Here is a 21080-nt window from a genome sequence, read left to right as displayed (position 1 = left end):
CATGTCAATCATGCTGCGGCTTGGGGGCACTGCGTGTGATCACAAAGGACGTTTTTGCACATGCGCAGGACGGGTCGTGGATTAGAGCCCCAGTTTAAACAGTAGTTTACCTTTTGACCATTCATAATATTAAACACCTAAACAATTTTCTTCCGTATGTAGTCCCTTCGGTTCTTCATTCTAGCATTGGAACTGGGGGGACTTTATGGCATCCTTAGATATGCAGGATGCTTATTTGCATATCCCTATATGAGCCAGTTACCAGCATTTTCTCAGGTTTGCTATCCAAACCAACCACAACCACTAATTGTCTATGACTCCTCGTGTGTTCACAAAGGTCATGGCAGTCAGGGCAGCAGCTGCGCCGCAAGGGCATCAGAATTTTACTGTGCCTGGACGACTTGCTCTTCGCACAACCTCTAGCAGAGAGTCTCCTCCCTCTGAACAAACTTACAAGCCAGAATTCGCACCTGTTTCTGTCAGCTTTGAGTGTCCATACACTCGTGCATGCAGATTCTGGAGTCATTGGTTTCAACTTCCGAAATGGTGGAGTACGGTCAGTTTCACCCCTGGCCTCCCTGGAATCATTCGGAAGCGTTGGATCGAGACATGCCAGAACCTCAAGACTCAGACTCGAATTGTTCCCCGGAGGTACGTCTGTCCCTACTATGGTGGTTCCAGTTAGAGCCGTAGCTAGACTTTTTGGTGCCCTGTGCCAGAAAGAGCATTGGCGCCCCCCTCATTTTTCAAAGGGACATAATGCACCCAAAAAAGGAGAATGGCCTCATGGGGCAAGGCCAGGGAAGAGATAGGAGAGGCCGGGAGATGCTGGGGATGAAATAAGAGGAAGCTACAAGTGAGAATAATAAACAGAAATTTAACAGGCCCAAACAGCACCCCCTGACCTGTGGTGACCTGTGCGATGGCGCGGACTGCACTACCCTAGCTATGGCCCTGGATCACATCTGGACAGGGGATGCTCCTTTTGGATCCAAGACTAGGTCCTTTTCACCACCGATGCAAGACTTCGGGGGCAGTAACTTGTCAGCTAACCTTCCAGGGGCGTTGAACACGTCAGGAGAGCCAGCTTTCCATCTACATCGTAGAACTTCATACCGAGTACAGGGCTCTGTGCCAGCACACCACCTCCTTCAGGGACATCTGGTGAAGATACAGTTGGACAACGCAACCACGGTGGCCTACATAAATCATCTGGGCGACACTTGCCGTCCTGGAGCCATGCAAGAAGTCAGCAGAATTCTTTGTTGGGCGGAACGTCAACTTCCAGGACTGTCCGCAGTCTTCATCCCGGGCGTTCAGGATTGGGAAGCAGACTTCTTAAGTCATCAGGACGTCTATGCAGGTGAGTGGATGCTACGTCCGGAAGTCTTCCAGCAGTTAGTCCGTCGCGGAGGTCTGTCGGACATCGACATGAAGGTGTCTAGCCACCACCATCAACTTCCGATATATTGCTACCGCACCATGGATCCAGAAGCTCTCCTGGTGAATGCACTAGCGGTTTTTTGGACCTTCCCTCTGGTTTACGTCTTCCCTCCGATCTTGATGCTTCCTCAAGTCCTCTGCAGGTTCAAGTTGGAGGGAGGCACTCTGATCCTGGTGGCTCCAGATTGGCCTCTAAGAACATGGTATGCAGATCTCCTGGGCCTCTCCATAGATGCCCCTCTGCGTCTTCTACTGCGGCCAGATCTTCTGTCTCAGGGCCCCTGCTTCCATTCGGATCTGGCCCGTCTCACTTTGCTGGGGTGGCTCTTGAGACCTCCATCCTAAGAGCAAAAAGATTCTAAAGGAGGGTCATTCGGACCATGCTGCAGGCTCGGTAGTCTTCTTCAGCACTTACTTCTCACAGGGTGTGGCATACTTATATTTCTTGGTGTTCAACCTGGGATTTTACCCCCGGTCTTCCGCCTTTCCTAGATCCTTTCCTTTCTGCAGTAGGGTATGCAGTGCACAGGGGGCCCCACACCACACAACCTGCACTCGTATAATTCTACTTATCTCTCCAGTGTCCGCATTGGCCAGAGCCGCAGAAATCACCAGGAAAATGGCAATTTTGCAGCGCCGGCCTGGAGAGGTAAGTATAACTATATATGGGTGCAGGGTGTGTGGTGTGGGCCCCCCTGGACCCAGGGGCCCTTGTACACCACACACCCTGCACCCATTATTTATATGCCATTGCTGTCTCCTCTCTTATACTGCCCCTAACCACACCCGTATCTAAAAACTAGAGATGTGCGGTTCGGTTCTCCAGAAATCAGAATCCACCCGATTTTCATAAATCCGTATAGATCCAAGTTGTGGTTCTGATCTTCCTGCGGTTCGGAATTCAGATTTTAAATCAAAGTTTCGGGTTTTGGATTGCAAAATTACATGATTTTGATGGTGTTTTTGCAAAACTAATAACTAAAACCAAAACATGAAGATGAATCCAGATCCAAACCAAAACCAAAACACGGGGTCAGTGCACATCAGTAAAAAACCTTGTGGCTTCATAAATAACAGTATTTGAAAACATTGGGATGACTGTAGAAAATCATACGGTTGGTAAACATGCTTTATGTGGGCAGGGGCGTAACTAGAACTTTGTGGGCAAATTGTTAAGGGGGCCCCCCAACTCATGCTTTCTTGGCTTACACTGCCTAAACCATTAAAGATATAGCACAATGATGGACTTTATTTTATACCATATACAGTAGAGATTGATACTATTTTATACCATGTAGAGATTGATACGTATTATCCGGTTTCTCCAGAAAAATTGATTTAACTCCTGTTTACTGATACAAAACAGTCCAAACAAGTCCAATTCCCAGTAAGTGTCTGCTTTGACATGACAATAAATTACAAAGAGAAACAGACACTTAGCGGGGCTGGAGTTGGCCTAAGCGGAGACAGTTTTTTCATGGACAACTTTACGTGGCCCTTTTTGCGTGTCACGTCAAAACTAAATATTTTCGTGTGGAGGGAAAATGACTAATATCATCTACAAGGCAATCTTATAAGACCTCGGTTAAAAAAGACTATCGCCGTAAATTCAAAATTATGTGTGTGTGTATGTATATGTGTATATATATATATATATATATATACACATATACATATACACACACACACACATACACAACAATGGAGAAACGGGCGACACTCAGAGGGCTTATATACGTTTAAAACAGCACACAGTCGAAGGTAGGTGCGGCCGACATTTTTGGTTTTAATACCAATAATATATATGTCACTGTGTATAATATAATTTATATAATACTAATACATATATATCAGATGTATATACTGTACATAAGGTATATAGGTATATACATATTGTAACACGGGGTATAGAAATGAGGAATCCAGACAGGCAGGTACTCGGTAAAGCAGTGTCTTTTATTGGCACCAGACACTGCACTTTAGCATACGTGAGTTTAGGCCTGCACACATACAGGAACATAACATAAAATAAACAAACAAACAAAAGTCCCAGCACTCCTTGTGCTAATCAGTCAGCAGTGACTTGTAGCTGCAATTTGGGCATGCTCTCCCAGCATAGTCCTTGGACCCTGGCACTACAACACTGTGGCCCTCATTCAGAGTCTCTCGCAAGATGCGATCGGTCGTGTATGCAAATCAAGCGATCGCTCTTTGCACTGTAAGGACGCCCTCTATGTCTTAGTGAGCAACGGCAGTTAGCGTATGCTGGACTTTAAAACCTCCCACCTGTCACTCGCAGCGCACACATCTCTGGGAAGAGTCTGATTAATCGTGAACATCAAGGGCCAACGGAGCTGCTCGCAGCGCTTGGGGTTGACCTAACCTACCCCAAGCACTGTGAGCAATTCAGGCTAAAAAACAGTCATGTGTGCAATGACGCTACTTTGCTAATTATGCACACCCATTAAACGCCGTTCTGACAGTCAGACACGCCTGCGTTCGCACAACCACTCCCCCGTTCACAAGCACATTCCCCTGTTACCACCCACAAACGGCGCAATCTGTCACTCAAAGCAGTGACCTGAAAGTGGCTTGCGAGCTTGCAAAATCAGATCGCAACGAATTACTTGCACACGTGCACTGCGATTTATACACATGCACAGATGTGCGATTATCGCTCCCTGCGAGCGTGCTCTAACGAGAGACTCTGAATGAGGACCAGTGTCCCTATTTCCTGGTTGCTACTCAGCATCAGGTGTGTGAGAGCTTTAAACCCTTCTTGTGCTCCAGTGATTATTCCAGCTGGGTCTGTGTAAATGTGAAAACCTGGAATTCCCCCCCTCCACTGCTAATGCAGAACGCGCTGATTCCTCCAGAATCCTCTCTCACCACAATACATAACACACACGCACATTATATATATATATATATATATATATATATATATATATAGTTCGGTCAGCACTACACACTCCCAAACACACAGCCGCCGGCAACGGCAGCTGTGTTTGTTAGTTGTAATCAGCAGCTGATGAGAGTCTGTCAGACTCTCATCGGCTACTGCTGCTCCCACTGCAGGAGCCATCTTCCTGCTCCCGCAGTGGGTAATGGGAGAGACGTCGTCATGACATAATGCAAAGCGGCCGGAGGAGCCAGTAGCAGCGGCGGGACCAGGGGCGGGGTTTCAGGTAAGTGTTTTTTTGTTTTTCTATTACATCTCTCTCTACTGGGGGGGCTACTACTGGGGGCAGTACCAGGGGGGGAAATTTACTACTGGGGGCACTACCAGGGGGGATTAATACTGGGGGCACTACCAGGGGGGGATATTGCTACTGGGGGCACTACCAGGGGGGGGTATTACTACTGGGGCACTACCAGGGGGGGTATTACTACTGGGGGCACTACCAGGGGGAATATTACTACTGGGGGCAGTACCAGGGGGGGATTAATACTGGGGCACTACCAGGGGGGATATTGCTACTGGGGGCAGTACCAGGGGGGGATTACTACTGGGACAGTACCAGGGGGGATATTGCTACTGGGGGCACTACTAGAGGGGTATTACTACTGGGGGCAGTACCAGGGGAGGGATTACTACCAGTAGCTGCTGCATTTCCCATCCTAGGCTTATACTCGAGTCAATAAGTTTTCCCATTTTTTTGTGGTAAAATTAGGTACCTCGGCTTTTATTCGGGTCGACTTATACTCGAGTATATACGGTGTGTGTATATATATATGTGTATGTATATATATATATATATATATATACACACATATACACACACACACACACAGATATGTTACTGTGCATAATATATTTAATACTAATACATATTTTTTTACATATAGATATATATATCTATATCTATATATATACACACAGTTATATTTTACTGTGTTAAATATATATATAACACTAATGGGCATATTATATTTAGAAAGACTGAGCAGGCTGCAGCACCACAGTTTTTCTTACAGTCACTCACTGTTTAGATGTTGCTTCTTGCTTACTGCTGCTGCACCACACGATCCTCACCCGGGCTCTGGCTGCAGCCCGGAGGGGAGAGAATCACTAGATGATGATATCATCTCGCAAGACCACAAGAATCTCTTACGCGGCGCATCGGGGGACGGGTGAACAGTCAGGCAGATGTACGTGACATTAAGCTCTGGAAAGTGATAAATTGGTGAGTGATAAACTACCAGCCAATCAGCTCCTATCTGTAATTTTTCAAACACAGGGGTAGATGTATTATAGCGTAGTTGCCTACCTTATGATTGTCCTCCCCGGGAAAAGCCCTTGGGAGAACAAGCAGATGGGCTGTGACGGGGGCGGGGCCTGATGGGTCACCTCATTAAGCCCTGCCCCCTACGCGGAAAATTGCCGCGATTGGACTAAATTTAAATAGGGGGTTAAATGATGCAATTCATGGAGAATAATTAAGCCCCGCCCCCAGCCAGAGAGGGGGACTGTTAACTCCCCCCTCTGGCGCTACCTGCTAGAGACCACAGCACATCAGCCTAGTGCTGATGCACTGTGTGTCAGTTCCGGCCGGCTCCACTGAGCATGTGCAGGCCCTCGCAAGTATCGCGAGATCACCGCACGCAGCCTTTGGATAGCGCAGCGCCAGGCTGTAGCTGTCGATAGCGACAGCTGCAGCGGACCGAATGGTCAAGCGATCTGCCAGTTCATACATGGCCCAGGCTATTGGCGCTACTATCTTGTCTATAGCAGCACCGATAATGACAGGGGCGCATAGCGCCCCTATAACTTACCGCCCAAACCCCGATCATACATCGGGGAGAAGCGGTATCAGCGCACATAATGTGCGCTGATACCGCTTCTGAGCTTCATGCATCTCACCCACTGTCTGTAAAGTGACAGTTAGGAGCTGATGGTTGGTAGTTTACCACTTTTCAATTTATCACTTTCCAGAACTTAATACATCTCCCCCAGTGTCTGTGAGTGGCTTCCCCCCATCCCCGCCCGCGTTGGGTTGCTTGCTGGGCCAGCAGGCCCCCTAAGCCACCGGGCCCCATAGGAAGTGCACCCCTTGCACCCTCTGTAGTAACACCACTGTCGGTGGGGTTTGGCCTTTAGTAAGGTTTCCTATCTCAAAACAATGTACTGTACTGTTTTGTAAAATTGCACTTTAGTAAATTTCCCACAAGTTTTTATGAGCAATTTACTGTCTACAGCAGAGGTTCCCAAACTTTTTTGAATCACGGTGCCCTATAGTATCAGCAATGTTTTCACGGCGCCCCTAAGCTAAATGTTTGTTGTTGAGAAATTCAGAAAAATATGTAGTACAGATGTAAAGTGAAGTAAATTGTGCTTGACTGTCATCCTTAGGTGCAGTTATGTGGTGGTGGACAGGTTTGCACTTCTGTTTGTCCACATATTTACATTACATTGACCATGAATAATTTGATTTGGTGCTGGACCACAAACCTGAGGCATCCCTGCAAGTGTCCCAAGGCACCCCAGGATGCCACGGCACACAGTTTGGGAACCACTGGTCTACAGTATTTGTAGAACTTTACATTTTTATTTCATCGTAAAATTAAAGATTCTATCTCAGGTTATTGAACTCCACTCAGCTGAAGATGGCATTTTGAGAATATGTATAAATTAGAGATGTGCGCCGACCCCTGTGTTTCGGTTTTGGATCTGAATCTCCCCTGGTTTTGGATCTGAATCTGGTTTTGGATTTTTTTTCCTTGGTGTTTTGTTTTTAGGTTTTGGTTTTGGTTCTGTATTTTTCCAAAAAATTATATAAACAGCTAAAACCACATAATTTTGGCCTGTTTTTGTTCCTACAGTATTATTAACCTTAATAGCAATCATTTTCAGGCATTTCCATGCATTTTTAACCACCCCACAATATTGATTTCACTATTTTTCACCAATACAGGCGAAAGGTTGCAGCGAGCTGGCTGGCTAGAGTAAGCAACAGAGCAGCGGCACAAACACACGGCAATTTAAAAAAATATAGGACATCTATGAAACATTGCCACACAGCAGTTGCAGACAGGATGGCAGTTTAATAAACTATAATAATGTCAGTCGGCAATGCCCCAAATTGTGCCAAATGTAAAGGAAAGAGGTGCAAGATGGAATTGTCCCTCCCACCCACTCTTATGTGGGATATTAAAAAGGACATTAGGAGTTTAACAAACCAAGCACTTTAGACACTAGGACTGACACTTTCCTGGCTGAACTCCTTGGTTTGTTTGGGCCCCCACAAAACATTTTTTGGAAGGACTACCTTCAATTATCAAGGAGGAGGTTGATGATGGGGGTGTTAGTGGTGGAGATTGCATGTGCTGGTCCAAACTGCTGGTACTGGACAGGCTTGTTATTAATTTACAAATTATAATTTTGTTAAACAAATTGCATGAACTCGCTGCAAATGACGTAACAGGGAGGAGGTGCCTAGATGGTTAACGTCCCTTCCTCTGCTAACTTTTTAGCTTTACAAATGGAACAGATGCCTTCACAACTGTTGTCAGAATTTAGATTAAAATAATTCCACACCCAAGACGTTGCTTTTCTGGCTTTTATCATTAGCAAGAACTGCTGCCACTGGTGGCTGATTTACGCAAACCACATCCTTATCATCAAACATCCACATTAGCGTGAGATAGGACACAAATTTCCCCCTCATCCTCCTTTTGCACTTCCTCCACACTATCATACTAATTTTTTATTATTTCACCATCTAATCCTAGCACAGCCGTCATGGCGTCAGTGATCCGCTGTGAAACTGGGTGACAGCTGTTATACTTAATTCCTCTATCAAAGGACTGTTTAATAGTCAATTGTTTTTTAAATCACTTCTGATCACGAATGAGGATGTTGATGATGATGCAGGTGTTGGTGATCGAAGGCGCTTGGATCCCACAGAGAGGGAACAGGTAGGTGACACTGGACTTGCTATGTTTTGAGTTTTGGAACTTGGCGACATGCACTTTGATATTTGATGAATGCGCTCCAAGTGACGTAACAAGGAGGAGGTTCCTATGTGGTTTAGGTCACTCCCTCTACTTACTCTTGCTTTGCAATGGTTACATATGGCATGATAACTGTTGTCCGGATTTGGGTGGAAATAATTCCACACGTCAGAAGTGGATTTTTTTGTCTTTTGCCCCGGCATGACAACAATGGGCTTTGGCTTTTTCAATCCATGGGCAACAGCTGTTGCCTTACTTACACAAAGGACATCCTCGGCATCAACATCCTCATCATCCTTAGCACCTTCAACTACCAAAATATCCTCCTCCGCTATGTGCAACGCCACAGAAACATCCTCACTGACTACGTCTGCAAGATGTTGACTGCCCTTCCCCACACAGAGGGCACACAAATGTTGGAACTTGGAGGATCCTCCAGTACACTAGTATGTAGGTCTGGCTCACACATGGCAACCGCGGACACACTTGCACTCTCCTCAGGGATTTTTGATTTCAATTTCTCAGGGCACACAGTTGTTTTTTCCGAAGGGCTATCAGAATCAGAACCAGCAGTCTTCCTAAAGAAAGGCCAAGGCCTTATCCTTTCCTTGTTACTTCATGTAGTGAAGGGCATATTGCCAATTTTTTGTTTATCTAAAGGCAAATTTCCTTTCAATTTATTTTTCTTAACTTCAGTACAAGTAGCTTTACCATATCGATGGTGTGACTTAAACCCTAGGGCATGGGCCTTTATAGAGGACGAGGAAGTTGACGGCCTTGCACTGCTGGTAGCAGCTACAACATGTGGTTCTTGGCCTTGCTCTCCTGTCATGTGACAGCCCTCCATATTTTCTGCGGTTTTGAAGCAGTGTCACAAGCACCAATAGTGTAGCCAAGGTGCTGTTACAAAATTCACACACGTGCAGTCGTGAACACACAAAAATATTAGACAAAAAAAGACAATTGATTTAAAAAATTTTATGCTCAAGAACTTGGGCCCAGAGCAGTGATTGATCACGACTGGAGTGGGGCAGCACTAGGTTGCAACTTGCGTGGCTGGCTGGTGTGAGGTCCTGGTTTTGTTGTGGACCCGGGGTGGTGATAGGAGCAGACACAGAAGCAGATTTAAATGAAAATGTGGAACTTTTAATGAGTGGTTTAGTAGACATGAATATGGCAAAAGTAAAAATCCAGGCTAAGCACTGAAGTGCACTTGGGAACTGTAGTGAAGCAAATGGGAGAATGTCCAGATAGTGACAGGCAGGAAACAGTCCAGTATGCAGGTATGGTGAGCTGAAATGATATGCAGGCAGAGGAGATGTGATCCAGCAGAGTGTAAGTGGAGGCAAGGTGCTGGATGACAGCACACTCAGGTACTCAGGCAGGAGGAAGGCAAATGGAGGGTGCAGGGAAGTCCAGCGGTTGGAGCAGGTAAGGTAAACAGGATAGGTAGCGTTTCCAATGAGGCAGGTAATGAGCTCAGGAACTCTCTCTCAGCTGTCGCTGAGAAACACGCTGCACTTTCAATGAAAGGAGGCTCTGGATCTTCCTAAATACCAAGTGCCGTACCATGACTGACCGGAGAGAGCACGTGACCCACCAGGATTGGACAACTGAATCACCAGGTATTACCCATTGACCACCATGCCGAGAAACCCTGGTCATGACAGCTGGCTCTAGTGCGGTTAAGCCTAATACGCACACCCACACACAGACAGTAAAAGATGAAAAAAAAAGACAATTGATTTTTATATTGTTTCAGCTCCAGAACTTGGGCCCAGAGCACAGATTGATCACGACTGGAGTCGGGCAGCACTAGGTTGCGTTGCCGATTTGCTAGATCTTGTGCGGCTAAGCCTAAAACGCACAGACACAGACAATTATTAGAAAAAAAGACAAATTACTTTTTTTTTTTTTTTTAGCACGACTGGAGACAGGCAGCACTAGCTTGCAACTTGCGTTGCTGGCTAGATCTTGTGCGGTACTGCGGTTAAGCCTAACACGCACACACACAGAAAATTATAAATAACACTTTTATTGATTTTTTTCTTTTTTAGCACGACCGGAGTCGGGCAGCACTAGGTTGCAACTTGTGTTGCTGGCTGGATCTTGTGCGGTACTGCGGTTAAGCCTAACACACGCACACACACACACACACAATATAAAAGACACATTGATTTATTTTTTTCTTTTTGAGTCCAGAACTTGGGCCCAGATGGACACAGCACCAGCCCAGATGTATCTGCACTTCTGCACCAGCCCAGATGGACACAGCAGGTAGCAAAGCACCAGCCCAGAATGGATCAACAGCACCAGCCTAGGACACAGCTGACAGCACAGACAGCCCAGATGGATCAGCAACAGCCCAGATGGACACAGCAGACAGCACAGTGACAGCACCAGCCCAGCCAGAATGGATGAGCACCAGCCCAGGACACAGCAGACAGCACCAGCATCTCTCCCAGCCCTACACTACCCACCCTCCCTGTTCAGTCTCCGCAGCCGGAGTGAAATGGCGTCCGTCGCTTGGTCCCTTATATACTACATTGATCATAGAGACGAAAGCTTGCAAACCACAAGATTTATGACTATGGTTTTGCCTCGGTTTCCAGAGCTGAGTCAGGCGGGAAACTCCGAGCCTGCTTGGATCCGACTCGGTTCTGCTAAATTCGGGTGGGTTCGGATCTCTGGAATCCGAACCAGCTCATCTCTAGTATAAATAGCTGTTAAATTTGTTGTGTCCTTGATTCTGTTTTTGCATTATATTTAATAATAGCTTAAAACAACTTTCCATATAACTGTGCATATGAGCTATGTCATTTTTTTCTTTTAACTCTAACTTAAACTTTATCAATTTCTTTCCAGCTCCAGAAAAGAGAACGTTCATGCAGAGCATATGTACAGGTAAATTTTAATAATTTGACATCTATATGTGTTCATATATGTATACTTAGTAAGGTTACTTCTCTCACATGAGTTGTGGAATCTCAATGAGAGCAAACATTAGGGATGCATTGAAGTTTCCTTGGGGAAGTGAGTCAGGGGACGCATCACCCACTGAAATGTATTCATGCCATAATTCTGAGTGATAAAGTAGGATTGACTAACTTGGCGCAGTTGGTCAGCTTAACAAATGTAGCAACAATTGAAACTAACATTCTCTGTTTATAAAGAATAGAAAACACAGCTTGGAGTGTCTATAATATATATGATAAGTGTAGAGCTTCTGTGATTTTATATATATATATATATATATATATATATATATATATATATATATTACACATCAGGACCAGCAAAGTATCTCAAATTACCTGTCTCACTATGACCTTTTTTTTCTGGTGTTTTTTTCCCATTAGGTTTTCCTGCAGTTTACAAAATAATATTTCATGCTGTGTATAACTATAGGAGCTGAGAGGCCTAATCATCAACACTAAAATGGCCCACAAACTCAGAAAATGTAAAGTTCAGATGATGCTTGTTCTCATAGCCCAGCTCCTTCCTATGGGAAGGAGTTCCGGGGATGCGTAGACGGATACGTGAGGATCCCTCCACCGCCTCCTCACAGCCTTCTCGGCGGCTTTGTGCATGCGTGACCTGAGGTCACTCATGTACAGAAGTCGGCGACAGGACTGCTAATCGTGAGACAGCTGGTTTTTGAAGCAGCTGTCGTGACAGGTATCCCCCGTGGTGAACAAAGCAAAAAAAGCAAGTAACTTTGCATCCGGAACAACCCATGCTGCAATGCAAGGGGTGCAAATACATAAAACTTTTTACACTGCTATTTAGGTTTGAGCTTGGACACACTGGGCCTGATTCAGTACCGATCGCAAAGAGCGAGCGCTCAATTTAAATATCTGGCCCCTTTTTAAGAACGAGCGTCCGCAAATAGCGTCTGGGTCTGAATCAGGCCTTGTGTGTGCACTGTGACTGCACTGCAATTATGGACGCACAGAAGAATCCATCGCAGAGTGAGTGACAGGCTGTTAGCGTTTGGGTCTGGTGACAGGGGAGTGGTCGGAAAAATGCAGGCGTGCCTATCCATTTGAACGCCGTTGCTTGAGTGTGCATAAATTAGCCACTGCGATTGCATATGCAGCATGAGAGCTCTCTGCGTGTGAAGAGACTTGCAGTGTCTGCGGAAGGTCAGACCTGTTGTAAATGCTGCATGAGTGGTCGATGTGCGTTGATGGTATCGATGTTTACACAGAAGAGTGACAGTGGATGGATATGAGAAAGCAGTAGTGGGCATCTTGATGCCTGCTAAGCTTTGGCAAGTATTAGCATATTTCAGCAGCTGCGTTCCGTGCAAATTCGCAGCTGCGATCGCAATTGCGAATCCGTACTGAGGGCCTGGTTCAGAGATTTAAGCTAACCCGATGGTTAGCGCACATCTCTAATGGTGTGAGGACTACACATGCTACTGTGTACTGCTCATGTGCAGCCCTTTGTCTGCAAGTTCGCTCACAGAGCCTCCCAGCCGCAGCCAGATTGACAGGCTGCAGCAGTTGGGAGGCAGAGCGGTGGCATTACTGGGCAGCATTTCCGTAAACGGGTAACACGCTTTCCGGGAGGGACGAAGCCAGCCTAGCTTGACCACAGGGAGAACAATCACGACCGATGGTCATGATTGTTCCGATGGTGATCCCAGGCTGCGACCTCGGTCGCACCGCTGGGATCACGCAGATGCAGCAAGGAGGTGTGTGACGCCACTATCTGCATTTCCATTTTAATGGATGGAGTTACACAGCCGCTTGTGTGCGGCTGTGCAGTTCCGTCCATCTCTGAATCAGACCCAGTCTTTTCAAATCTAAATCTCTCTGCACACTTTAAATCTGCTCCACCTGTTCCAAGGTGCAGTTACTATGGATCTCACTTACCCGCACAGTTCGAGAGGCCTCCAGTCTAAAAGCCTTCAAAAATAGACTCAAGACTCAGCTATTCACCCAATCATTTCACTATGGGGGTCATTCAGACCCACTCGTGAGCGGCAGTACGCTCGCAAGTGGGTCGATGTTCCCCACTGCGCATGTGCACAACGGAGGGAGCTCCATCGTGCGCGAGACCGGGGGAGCGACGGGCTTCCCATCGCTCTGGGTCTCGCACCAAAGGGGGAGTGCTGTCGATGTTGATTGACAGCACGCCCCCTTTGGTGGGCGTGCCTGGAGCGTGCCTGCCAGACGGAGGCGGCAGGCACTGAAGCCGGCCCCACTGACATCACTAGTGATGTCAGTGGGAGTGATTTTGGCTCTGATAGAGCCAAAATCACTCCAGGGCTTGTGGCAGGGAGACCCTACCGCAGAGTCTCCGTCGCAAGTCCGATGGTCGCGATGGTCAAGACCATCGCGACCATCTTTTTAGACGCTCGTATATGCTGTGGGTGGTTACCCACAGCTATACGAGCGTACAGGAGGACGCTCCATTTTCATGAAGGAGGGCCCTGATTCAGAGCGAGCGCTCTGGTCAGAGCGTCCGGCTCTGAATCAGGCCCTATGTCCCTTGTTAAGCTTGTTTTGTATTTTGTGCTGTAAAGGCAAATGTAAAGCACTTTGAGTCCTTTAGGAAAAAGTGCTACATAAAACAACTTTATTATTATTATTATTATTACTTGCGTTTTTGGCTTTGTTCCCAACTCAGATTCAGCCCCACAATGTGTAAAAATCGGGATGGCGATTTGCAGTTTTGAAAACTGTTCTCTTCCAGTGGTTTGCAAAAAGTTCTCCCTTTCATTAATTTGCGTAATCCAAATCACCCAAAGAATTGATAAAAAACCTGATTTTCGCTGCTTCATATTTTTACACCTTAGTTTGTATTCAGCTTACAGTGTACATATGGATGGGACAAATAGCGTCACCATGTCCCTCCCTCCTCTGATACTGTAATTCGTAGCATTGTGCCATGGTATCAGAATGATGCGTTCAGTCCGCCCTGCTACCTAAAATGACCAGCAGCATCTCCTCTCCAGGAACTCTCCTGGAGGGGAGAAAAACAAAGTAGATAATTTTGTTTATTGCGAAATACCACTTATACCACTTTCGGACATATGACCCAGGAATTTTCCCTGCTCAGACTCGGGTTTTTCACCTCAGCAAAAACCCAGGTTTCACACTACACCTGAGACTCGGGAAATTCCAGGGTCGGATATGTTCAAACTAAACCTGGGTCTGCCCTGGAATTTGGTGTGGATTTAAAGGGGATACATATTTTTTTTTTTTGTTCACTGTAATGACATAATATAAAAATTTGCATTTTTAGAGTAAGTACCACAAAGATTGTTTATTTCTAATATTTTTTTTTATTGAAAACCAATAAATGTTTACATTAAAATATAAGAAATGATGAATATAGCCTCTAGAAAGTTGCGGTCTATACAAAGACAACATTTTCACATAAAAAAGTTAAGCAAAAAATAATACACACTTAAATTTGTTTGCTCCCCACTCATGTGGTCTGGATGACTGCAGTTGATATCAGCAGGTGCATGGAGCAGGCACTGAGAAGGTTTTCTAAAAACCCAGGTCTATAAACCTGGGTTGGATGCATTCACACTAGAGGCTTCCTGGGTTGCACCCCAGAAAAAGCCTGGTATAAAGCATGGTCATTGGCCTGGGACTTCGATCCGGGTCGTTTCTGTTCACACATAGCAAAAACCCGGGTTGATGCACGTTCACGACCAAAAACCTAGGTTTTTGCTGTATGTCTGAAAGGGGTATTACTGTAAGTCAATGATTCTTTCGAGATTGTTCTAGAGGAAACTGTGTGGATTATATTTTTTTGTGATTATGACTTGTAAGTGGCCTGTCCACTGACTGTTGGTTCTTTATCAGTGGCCTAAATATTACAGTATATATTCTATATCTCATATGTTCTGGGCACATTTGGTACATTGCAATATGACCCTTCTACCTACTTTTTAATGTTACATTCTACTTGGTTAATCTAAAAGTCCTTCACAATCAGCTGGAGTTCAGTAAACTTTGGAAAATTTGTTTTTCAATTGCGTGATACCATACTAATACCATGCCCAGGCAAAATATTGCTTGCTACAGTATGTTATGGTAATAAAGAGAAAATGAGCCAAAGAAGTGTTTTATAGATATGCAGGGCTGCCATCAGAAATTGTGGGGCCCGGGACTGACAAAATAGGCAGGGCCCCCCCCATACAGTACAGAAACTGTAAGCCGGAAGAGGGCGCGGACTGCAGTGAATGGCGGGTACGGCTAGTACCACCCCAGCTGATCCCGCCCTGTGCGGCCGCAAACCACTCCTTATGGCCCTGTATATCAATATGCAACTGCACATGCATCATATGTGCCTGGTTTGCTGCTGCCGGTTGTATGCAGTGCCCCCTAAAGTAGTGTCCCTTATACAGCGCCCACTAAAGTAGTGCCCCTTATGCAGTGCCCACTAAAGTAGTGCCCCTTATGCAGTGCCCCTTATGCAGGGCCCCCTAAAGTAGTACCCCTTAAGCAGTGCCCACTAAAGTAATGCCCCTTATGCAGGGCCACCTAAAGTAGTGCCCCTTATGCAGTACCCCTTATGCAGTGCCCACTAAAGTAATGCCCCTTATGCAGTGCAACCTAAAGTAGTGCCCCTTATGCAGTACCCCCTAAAATAGTGCACATTATGCAGTGCTGACTAAAGTAGTGCCCCTTATGTAGTGCCCCCTGTGGTTTCGCCCCATAAGCAGGCCCCCAGCCCAGTACTTACCTCACCACGCTCCTGCTGCCGCACCGCCGCTGCCTCTGAGTCGATCTGATGGTGCGCAGGGCAGGCTCGCTCCTCACATCGTGGGTGACGTCATGACGTCACCCGCGCAGGGCATCACTGGGAACGCTGGCCTCTGAAGCATTCGTGCTTCAGAGGCCAGCATTCCCAGTTCACAGATCCAAGCATCGGCTGCTGAAGCAGCAGCAGCGGCAGGTTGGGGGCGTAGGACAGGAGGCCCCTTTAGATTGCATCGGCAGTAGCGGCGGGCGGGTGGTTGGAGTTGGCCGGGCCCCCCTTCTCTGTTGGAGTGCCCGGGCCCGGGACTGTAGTCCCCACAGTCCCCCCCTGATGGCGGCCCTGTAGATATGAGCCAAATACATGAAAATATGGACTGACTACCCTTGGGGGCAGTTCAATTGACAAATGAAACTCATGAATATCAAGGTCTTTCACAGAGCTATAATTTTTAGGCATACATTTATGGACATTATGAAGTCAATATATCAGGTCTTAGAAGTGGTGCAAACAAAATACATCTGAAAATATAACTGCTACATGAGCAGTATGTGCAGTAGTTTGATGAAGGGCATGATGAGCCAGTAGTACTGATACGTTAGAATCATCCTCACAGGCTTGGCGACAGGGGGGTACTATGTATACACCCGTACCGGGTCCGAAGTTCAGGGGGGTCCCGAGGTTCAGAGGAGCACAAAATAGGCTGCAGCAGATGAATTTGACTGCGCCGTCTGTCCGGCACCACTAGGCAAAACAAACCAATCAAGCCAGTCAGGATCTCCCCTTCCCGGTTAACCCTATCACCTGGTCCGTGCTGCTGCGTATACTATATTAGTGAATGACACCGCGTCATTATGTGCGCCAGTGTAATCACGCCGGTCCTTCTATCCATGCCTCCCTGTGGCCACGGCCACCTAGGAAGACTCAGGAGCTTGGAGGATTCAAACCGTTCAGGAACAAACTTGCGGCACAGTCTGGCTGCAAGCACAGCTGCTGCAGCACGCAGTACCACAGTCCGCTCCGCTGTACAGCTGTTGCCTGCAATGCAGCACCACTGACAGACTGGAGACATTCTTCCACACCACTCTTGAGACAGCCGTAGCACTGTCAACAATAAAAACTGGAAGAGGAAGCAGCCTGCATCATCAATGACAGATAAAAAGTGTGTGGTAAGCAGTGGTGGATTAGGCTGCGGGACTGCAGCTCCTCCGTAAAAATCGGCCACTGCGAGTCTCCAGTGAGCTCTGGTCCTAGCTCCGGAACCACTCCCCCACTCACCGGCGTTAGCACATCATGGAGCAGGAGACAGTCTCCCTGTGTAGATCTGCCCTGCAATTGTTGGCAGTGTAGTGGTGTCCTTTTGGAAGCCCTACCTTCTAATCTCACAATCCCATATGCTGTTGGCTGTCTCAGGGGAGAAAACTCCTCTCCGTGTGGGATTTTAAGTCCGGAGTGGAGTTCCAGCAGGAAGCCTGCTCTGTGCTGATCACTGGCTGTAATATGCTTCTAGTTATACTCCAGCTGCACATGCATATATTTTCCCTTTATTTCTTCCCCGAGCCTGGCTTCTGCGCATGCACAATACTAGGAATTTGGAGCTAAAGGTAGGTCTGTCTGTCTCTCTCTCTCTCTCTCTCTCGTTTTTTTGAAAACACACACATACATATAATTTTTATACAAACAAATACGTCATCATAGCAAATTCACACATAAATCATGACAAAAAAGTAATATTAAATTGAGCATTAACACGTATAACAGGGTTAGCATATACAGTACACTAAAATTAAATATGTAAGCATTACAGTACTGTAATATACTAGAATACATTTAAACAAATATAAAGAACAAAAGTGGTAATATCAGAGTAATCCGTATTATCCCACTGCCCTACAGGACCAATATGGCTTCAGTTTCTTTGCCCAATCTGTATCAGCACCATCTATCCCATTTCTTATAATACTTAAGCATACAATTACGACTTTTGGATAGATATCGTTTGCGGTTAGCAACATCATTAACCAAAGCTCTCCATTTAAAAATATCAGGAGGGTCTGATGCAAACCAGATACTAGCCACTATGACTTTTGTCATCGTAGTAAGGAATAGAGTGTATTGATAAAGTATTAGCAAGTGTTTCTTCTAGGTCTAGACCAAACAAACATATCCTAGGGTCCAGTAGAGGGAGAGATGGAGCAGTTACCCTAATATCATCCCATACTTTACACGAAAAAGGAAAATACTACCAGACTGGCCCGTTGTAAGGAGAGAGGAGTACGATATATCCTATGCTGGACATAAAGAAAAATTTGCTGACAATGAACACACGGAGTAGTAAACTTAACAGAGCCCAAAATCTGCAACCACTGCTCGTCAGATATGGAACCTAAGTCAACTTCCCACTTAAGTTTAAGAGAGTCTAACAAGCCTGACATAAAACTGGCATTGAGACTAGGACCAAAATTGTTGTTCTTTTGGATCTTGGACACTCTGTTCATAAAAGGACTGTGCCATCAACTTAAAATGGCACTAAAGCAATGATTTAACCGGAGAGGGTGATAATGAGAGACAGGAGTTACTAAATTAAGCTTGTATTGCATGTCTCAGCTGTAAGTATCTGTAAGTATCTGAAGGAAGCTGTATTTGGAAAACCAAATCCACTCTGCAGTTGTAAAAAGGATTAAAAAAACCCTCACTATATAATTGACCCAGGGAAGAAATCTCTTTCACTATCCAGACATTGGCAGATTACATTTTTAGTAGTTCAGGCAAATTATTAAACCAAGGGATAATCTTCATCATGGTCAGACCAATCAAACAAGGTATGAGCATAGCGCCACACCAAAAGGGCTTGTCATAATAAAGGAGGACCAGATACAGACAGACCAGAAAGTAGAAATTTGCAAGGGGGAAAGAGAGGACCACACCCGCTCGGTTAGTAAACCAATCAGAGTGTGATTCCCAGCACCAGAAACGCAACTAGATAAATGAACCAATTGGGAGGACATATAATACAAACAGAGATTTGGAAGACCCAAGCCGTCCGAAACCTTGGACCTATACAAAGTTTTCATAGATACACGGGCTGGCCTATCTCCCCATTTAAAGGGCAAAATACTTTCAATACCTTTTTTTGGAATATACTGTATACTGGGGAGTGTTGCAGAAGGTACAAATATTTGGGTTGAACTGACACTTTAAATAGATAAATACGTCACACAATGGTATGGGACAGTTTCTTCCATGTGTGAGCCCTCGCCTTAAAGTTAGAAATATTGGAGTCTATATTTTGAGACACATAAACTGCTGCTTGAGGCTTAATCCACCCTCCCAGGTACTTAAACTTTAAAGTCCATTGTAGTGGGCTGGAGGATTGAGTAGTTGCTGGGAGATTACCAAAAATGGCAAATATATTGGAATTGTCCCAATTAATAAGCCCAAAACCCCCCCAAAAGTATTTACTATGTGTAAGACTGTGGCCCTGATTCAGAGCCGGACGCTCTGACAGAGCACTCGCTCTGAATCAGGGCCGGGCATTTATTTTTTCTGAACGGCCTCCTGGCTGCTCGCATAGCTGTGGGTGACCATCGGGCTTGCGACGAGACCCTTGTGGTAGGGTCTCGTTGACGCAAGCCCCTGAGAGCTTTCGGCTCTAACAGAGCTGAAAGCTCTCCCACTGACATCACTTGTGATGTCAGTGGGGCCGGCCCCAGACGGTAGGCGAACGCCTCCGTCTGGCCAGCCACCCCCCCTGGCCCGCCCACCAAAGGGGGCATGCTGTCACTCAACATCGACAGCACGCCCCCTTTGGTACGAGACCCAGAGCGATGGATTGCCCGTCGCTATCCGGGTCTTGCGCATGACAGAGCCGGCTCCGTCGTGCGCATGCGCTCTGGGCCACCATCGACCCGGTTGCAAGCGCACAGCGCTTGCGACCGAGTCTGAATCAGGCCCTGTATCCAATGAGGCATTTTCATCTTCTAGAAATAATAGCATGTCATCTGCATACAAGGCTATAACATCCTCCACAACCCCAGCCCTAAGGCCACGTATATTAGGAGCAGATCACAAAAGATATGCAAGGGACTCTATAGCAATAGTAAATAGGGCTGTGGAGAGAGGACAACCCTGATGGGTATGCAGTCGGGAAGCCGGCGGACCTAATCCCGACAGCCGGGTTCCCGACTGCTTAATCCCGGAGAGGGTTAAAACACAGGCGTCTAAATCTAGACGCCTGTCATTTTACTGATGCCAGGAGACCGGCGCCCGGCCTCCCCAATCGAAGGGACACCGGGCGCATATAGCAACAGTTAAGTTTAGGAACTGGGGGAGGAAGGTTAGGGTTAGGCACCCCTAAGGGATGGTTAGGGTTAGGGGGTAGAAATAGGTTAGTAAATACTTAGGACGATCGGGATTTCCTCCTCTGCCGGGATGCCGCTGTCGGGATTCCAACCGCTGGGCATGGGTCCAGCGGTAAATCATACCAATTCCCCCTGATGAGTCCCCCTGACAAGCTTTAAATTCATCGCATACAATACCTGGGTTTGAACAAGAGGAGTTGCTCTTAAGATAATACTTCTACCATGGGAATAAACCTGACTTTGTTCACGATGAAAGTTAAGAGACTTCTTAATTAAAATTGAGACACTTCTAGCTTTGTGAAATTGAAGTGATTCATCCAACCAAATCTAGGTTTTTTTAAGGGCCATCACCCTACCACCAACCAAATGAGTTTTGCATAGAATATCCACTTGATATTTCTTGATCTGAGTCAATACAAAGAGCATTTAATTTTATTATTCAAACCACAGAGATTCCAGCCGAGCAGACGGAGTCCCTCAATCACCCCAGACATAGCTCAGAAAAGAAGGGTAGTACAGGACATAACCGGTAAAAGACTTGAAAACAAGAATAGTGCATCTCCAGAATAGACAGATATTGGGTCAAATAACCAATAT

General features: G+C 46.1%; 1 protein-coding gene across 7 annotated transcripts in view; it reads left to right on the top strand.

Moving 5' to 3' along the window:
• The window catches only part of ADGRL3 (adhesion G protein-coupled receptor L3), a 558102-nt gene that overhangs the window by 163827 nt on the left and 373195 nt on the right, over positions 1 to 21080 (top strand). For all 7 annotated transcript variants that reach the window (XM_088444095.1, XM_088444094.1, XM_088444093.1 and 4 more), the window contains one exon: positions 11263 to 11301. In XM_088444095.1, the coding sequence (XP_088300221.1) occupies positions 11263 to 11301 (39 nt within the window). The remainder of the gene's footprint in view (positions 1 to 11262; positions 11302 to 21080) is intronic.

This window comes from Taudactylus pleione, unplaced genomic scaffold, assembly GCF_031769625.1.
Source record: "Taudactylus pleione unplaced genomic scaffold, aTauple2 ptg000347l, whole genome shotgun sequence".
NCBI classification, from domain to species: domain Eukaryota; kingdom Metazoa; phylum Chordata; class Amphibia; order Anura; family Myobatrachidae; genus Taudactylus; species Taudactylus pleione.
The sequence above is the reverse complement of the archived record's forward strand: the minus strand, read 5'-3'. Positions and strand labels throughout refer to the sequence as shown.